A 6,000-nucleotide genomic window follows, 5' to 3' on the forward strand; every position below is an offset into this window, starting at 1 on the left:
CATAATCATAAAAATATTTTTACTGCGACTATTGAAGTCGGAATTTGAGGGTCTCATAGCGACTATAAGAAGTATAATCATCTGGAAATTGACCCTGTATATATCGGTAGAAAGTTTCAAAGTGGAAAACCGCCTCCATTTTCAGGGTTGAGAAGTAAGCATGCAGAGTTCGGTAAAATTCTACCAGACTACACAGTTCAATTTCTCAGGATATAGATAAAAACTATATATGAGTTAATATCAACTTTTTTTCTTTATGGCATTTAGAGCTTTGGGGTTTCGACTTTTTCTAGAAGATAATACATTTTTCTTGTACTAAAACCATGACTGAATTTCATTCAACGCAGGACAGCCAGTGCAACCGGGTGGGTCTGGATACCCTGGATATCCAGGAAGTTCGGGATACCCAGGGCAACCCGGTCAGCCAGGGCTGCCTGGAAGCACAGGTAAACCCGGAGAAGCAGGATACCCAGGGCAGCCAGGACAACCGGGCAAACCTGGGCAACCAGGACAGCCGGGTCAACCAGGATATCCAGGCCAACCTGGTCAACCAGGATATCCAGGCCAAACTGGACAGCCAGGACAGCCAGGTCAACCACTATATCCGGGTCAACCTGGACAACCAGGATATCCAGGTCAACCTGGACAGCCAGGACAGCCAGGATATCCAGGCCAAATTGGACAGCCAGGTCAACCAGGATATCCAGGCCAAACTGGACAGCCAGGACAGCCGGGACAACCAGGATATCCAGGCCAAACAGGACAGCCAGGTATGATCTGAAATTCTTGTTATGTATGCTGCTGCTACTACTGAATTGTTACCTTGAGACACAGTAATGTAGGAAGTTTTGTAAGAATTACACATCACAAACTCTCGACAATTTTGCCAAATATCACAGAATATATATTACCAATTCTTCTGTCAATGAAGAAAACAGTTCTATATATACAGAAATGTGTATGTATTGAAGAGGCAAGAAATGACTGCACTCACAAATCTTTATAAATTAAAAATTGAGCGAAAATATCCGATATAATTTATCATACATGACTGACATAGACTACTTTACCTTGAAAAGTAAAGTTGTAGTATTTAGAAGTGACAGCCCAGGAAAAGCTGCGCAGTGGATGGGCAGGTCCATTCGTGAAAGTTGAGGGGTGTTGTGATTAGTCATTCGTCTGTATTCAATGCGAGCAGATGTCTCGAGTTCAGTCAAAAGCATTCTTCCTTGTACAGTCAAGTTAAACAGTTTTTACTCTTGGAGTCGTATTTGAGTGTATTATTCTCTATTTAATTTATTAATATTTTATTTCATTGTTTATTCTTATTCGTTGACTTTCTTTTTTGTTTATTTATATTTGCACATTTTTTCTATCTCTTTAACATGCCACCTACACGAAGTAAATTGAGTGGAAAAGTGTTGCACTCACAATCAAGAGAATTTGTTAGTAATGTATACTATAAGTATATGAAAGAGGCTGGGCCAACAATTACAGTGAAGAACAGAGGTGTGGAAGTAGCAAAGGCAACAGGTGTATCGGAAAGTAGTGTCAGAAGAAGAATAAGAGAAACAAAAGATATAAAATCTGGGGTTTCCATTTCCTTTTCGACAACCCATAAAGAAATACGTATGAAATCTCCACTAGCCACTTTGGACAAATTTAACGAGTCTGTGGTGCGAAAAACAATTAATGACTTCTACATAGTTGGAAAACGGAGACCTACCCTGAAGAAAGTTCACGAAAAGTTGAAGAAAACGTTAGATTTTCAGGGCTGCATCTCCACATTAAAGAACATTATTTTGAAACTGGGGTTCCGCTGGAAGAAAACAAAAAATAATCGGCAGATACCGGTGGAACGATATAATATCAGAGCCAAACGTCTTCAGTATTTGCGGCAGGAAGAGGGCCGCCCAGTCAGCTACATGGATGAAACCTATATTCAGTCATGGCACACCATCCAATATGCAAGGAGTGATGGATCCATCCAGGGATTATTTTCCCCTGTGTCCAAAGGTCAATGGCTCATTGTTATCCATGCAGGCGGAGAACAAGGTTTCATCCCTAATGTCTATGTCCGCTTCAAATCCACCAAAAAACAGGAGACTACCACAGTGACATGAACTACACCAATTATGAAAAATGGTTAAAGGACCGACTTATTCCTAACCTTCCCCCAAATTCTGTCCATGTCATTGATAATGCTCCTTACCATAATGTACAAATAAACAGAGCCCCTAACCCAAATTCAAGAAGAGATTCTCTGATATCCTGACTAAAATATCACCTTCCACCTATTATCTTCAATGAAACTGATTTTTCAGCATTGCGGAATCCAGACATAGCTCGTAATATGATCCTACCACTCAAACCGAAATACCTTTCCTATAAAATAGATGGAATCTGTGCAGAACACAATCACAATATTTTACGACTCCCTCCGTATCATCCAGAACTCAACCCAACTGAGTTAATATGGGCCACCGTAAAAAATTGGGTTGCTCAAAACAATACCACATTTAAGATGGATGACGTCATTAAATTGGCCGACCAAAAATTGCCTTCCATAACTGCAGAACAATGACAACGTAGGTGCCAAAATGTAAGGAACATTGAGCAACAATTAATGGCACGGGAAGGCCTTTTGGACACAGGACAGGAGTTCGTCTTCCATGTTGGTGGTGACAGCGATACAGTTCTGATGATAGCTCCGATTCATCTGGCGGTGACGAGGAAGGACAGGCATGTGGAGATGATATCTAAGCGGACATTTCCGGTGTTGCTCCATTAGAACAGACCCGTGTAATATGTAAATAAATTCTTCATGTATATAATAGTGTATAGTGTATAATACTCTGCCACTCGGCACGTAAAACTTACTATCGGATGTGTGAACATATCGAGACTTAACCACCAACACTATGCAACACAATGAGGTATTATTTAAGTTATTTCCTTTTGAGAACGCCTGTACTGCATTCCCCTCCACACTTGTCGGCATGCTGCAGCTCTCCCCGCCACTACCAATACTTCTCCTACTCCGCGTCGGAGGACTGTCACCTCTAAATACTACAACTTTAATCGATTGTTGTTCAGCAGATCATTGTTGCTTTTATTATACAAGACATGACATGTACGAGTTGCGTCAGTCTTCATGTTAACTTCAAATGCTTCCAGCATCGTGAAATGAACATTTCATAGAATTATTTATAACTTTAAACTACTGTATAATAACCACCCTTACATGTCTGTATCCGTCGCCTGTACAGGTGATCAAAATCTATTCAATATCGACCAAGTATTTTCGATAAATTTTGTATTTCGAATTTGGGCCCCTAGTGCAGGTATCTTTCTTCCCCTGACGGTGTCTTTTATTCAGTTTAATTTACAGAGATATTCTGTATAAATTACGGAAATGTAACTACAATCGTTAGAGGTTTTTTCGAGAAAATTAGCTTTTTTTATGTTTCGGAGACCTCCGGAAGGGCCGCCATTTTTTTAAGATTTAAATTCTATATTCACCTAACTCCTACTTATGATGGATATAAATTCGTTCGTTTCACCATAAAAAAAACTAATTTTGTTTGTTTGCTACGTAACGACGCGGTCAGCGACGACATTATATGGCGTCGGGGATAGGATAATTAAAGAATACACCGTTGTCCAAAAAAGTATCTGACTTTCTTTTTTGCCCCTGTAAGTAATGGCCAAAGGGGTGGGGAAACTGAGCGTAACGGTAGAAGGGACTTTCATGCGCATGCGTGATTTTTTGCTGACTCGCAACACCGCCGGATGCATCTGTTGCTGTCAGCGAAGTGGTATAAGGTTGATGAGATTAGAATTAGCAAAGGAAACCGAAATACTCGGAGAAAGCCAAACCCAATGTCACTTTGTCCACAACAAACCTCCGCATGATCTGGGATCGAATCCGAGCTGCTGCATTGGGAAATAAGCCTTATGTTTCACATGAATGGAAAAGAATAATAAGAAGCCAAAGTCAAGGTACGTCATAACCAGGCATGTGTAAAAATTCCTGATAATACTGAATGCTTGTTAATTAAATATAATGGAAATTTTGTACCCTGCATTTTGTTTCGGTCTCGGCACAGAGGAGACCTCCTGTGGAGGTATTGGAAATTATAAAGCGTGGCTTAATGTTCATATTCCATTTATAACTCTCCTCCTTCGTGAAACACGGAGAGTAAATTTATAATATTGCGTGGTTAATCCAGAATGTTAATTAAAATATTATTCATTTGTATAAAGTGGAGACGACAGATGGTCTAAAATTTAATCAAAACAATTTTAAGTCTATCTTAATTCTCAGATTCGAAAGTAATCATTTCTCTCTTTCACTTTTCCAGTGTTGAGCTCTCCTACACGTCCGAGCTTGACGCCTTTATTTCAGGACTGGTCAATGCTTACCTCCAGTCTAGACAACCGAGATTAACGGCATTGGGGATCCGTTGCGCTGACCACGCGATACCCTCTATCCGCTAAAATTGGCAATAATTTCGCCGACAAGCGGTGGTTACTCGGTCGGTATAGTTCGCTTGTGGACCATAAGCCACGGAGTTTGTTTCTATGCTTACAATGGTATAGGTCCCAAAAGAAAATTAAATGTCTGCAGCTCATTAAAACGAATTTTACTTCTCCAGTACTTATGAGCTTACGAAATTACATACACTGTATATATATACATATATACAGTGTATGAAGGACATTGTAAATAGTTAAGAAGCCTGGCAGTTATAAACAGGACTGTTCAGTATAAATTAAAGAAGACATGTACCAGTAACTTCAAATAACGCATTTAGGAACCTCTGAATGGTGAATGATTCAAAATTAATATAGGCTACTTTTACTGGAAGAACACAACCGTGAAGCCACTAAATGTTATGAATATATTCCAGCAGTGAAATTAATTGGGTAAAATTATAAAATAGTACGTATTTTCCCTTCAAAATCTGGATATAGTCATACATATTATACAACAAGTGAATTTGCATGCCTTTCACGTATAATTTTCTTATAAACCTATGAGAACGACCAAAAATCGTCCCGCCATCGACGGGTTGGACATGCCTGCACTACGAGATGTAACGAAATAGGGCGATAAATGAAAACAAATATGCCAGTTCTCCTGTTTCAAGGAACGACAGATCATCCAATATTCTATTTACAATATTCTGAAAACTGACGTGTCTTTCCAAAGGTTACCCTGGTCAACCGGGACTGCCAGGACAACAAGGACAACCTGGTCAACCGGGACTACCAGGACAACCAGGTCAACCTGGTCAACCAGGACTGCCAGGACAACCAGGAAAACCTGGTCAACCGGGTCTGCCAGGTCAAGCAGGACAGCCTGGTCAACCCGGACTACCAGGACAACCAGGTCAACCCGGATTGCCAGGACAGCCTGGTCAGCCCGGACTGCCAGGACAACCAGGACAGCCTGGTCAACCGGGACTGCCAGGACAACCAGGTCAACCTGGCCAGCCAGGACTGCCAGGACAACCAGGACAGCCTGTTAAACCGGGAATTCCAGGACAGCCTGGTCAACCGGGACTGCCAGGACAACCTGGTCAATCCGGATTGCCAGGGAAACCAGGACAACCAGGTCAACCCGGACTGCCAGGGCAACCAGGACAACCAGGTCAACCCGGACTGCCAGGGCAACCAGGTCAACCCGTACTGCCAGGACAACCAGGACAGCCTGGGCAACCCGGACTGCCAGGCCAACCAGGACAACCGGGTCAACCCGGACTGCCAGGGCAACCAGGACAACCAGGCCAACCCGGACTGCCTGGGCAACCAGGTCAACCCTTACTGCCAGGACAACCAGGACAGCCTGCACAACCCGGATTGCCAGGACAACCTGGTCAACCCGGTCTGCCAGGGCAACCAGGACAACCAGGTCAACCCGCACTACCTGGGCAACCAGGACAACCAGGTCAACCCGTACTCCCTGGGCAACCAGGTCAACCCGGACTACCAGGA

At 42.5% G+C, this 6,000-nt stretch overlaps 1 protein-coding gene across 8 annotated transcripts in view; it reads left to right on the plus strand.

Moving 5' to 3' along the window:
* LOC111866205 (collagen alpha-2(IV) chain) overlaps window positions 1-6,000 on the plus strand; it is a 65,811-nt gene that overhangs the window by 56,790 nt on the left and 3,021 nt on the right. For 7 of the 8 annotated variants that reach the window (XM_023854933.2, XM_023854939.2, XM_023854940.2 and 4 more), the window contains 2 exons: window positions 348-770; window positions 5,216-5,917. In XM_023854933.2, the coding sequence (XP_023710701.1) occupies window positions 348-770; window positions 5,216-5,917 (1,125 nt within the window). The remainder of the gene's footprint in view (window positions 1-347; window positions 771-5,215; window positions 5,918-6,000) is intronic. The other variant, XM_023854936.2, reaches the window with a different exon arrangement.

This window comes from Cryptotermes secundus, unplaced genomic scaffold (assembly GCF_002891405.2).
Source record: "Cryptotermes secundus unplaced genomic scaffold, Csec_1.0 scaffold682, whole genome shotgun sequence".
Lineage (NCBI taxonomy): Eukaryota > Metazoa > Arthropoda > Insecta > Blattodea > Kalotermitidae > Cryptotermes > Cryptotermes secundus.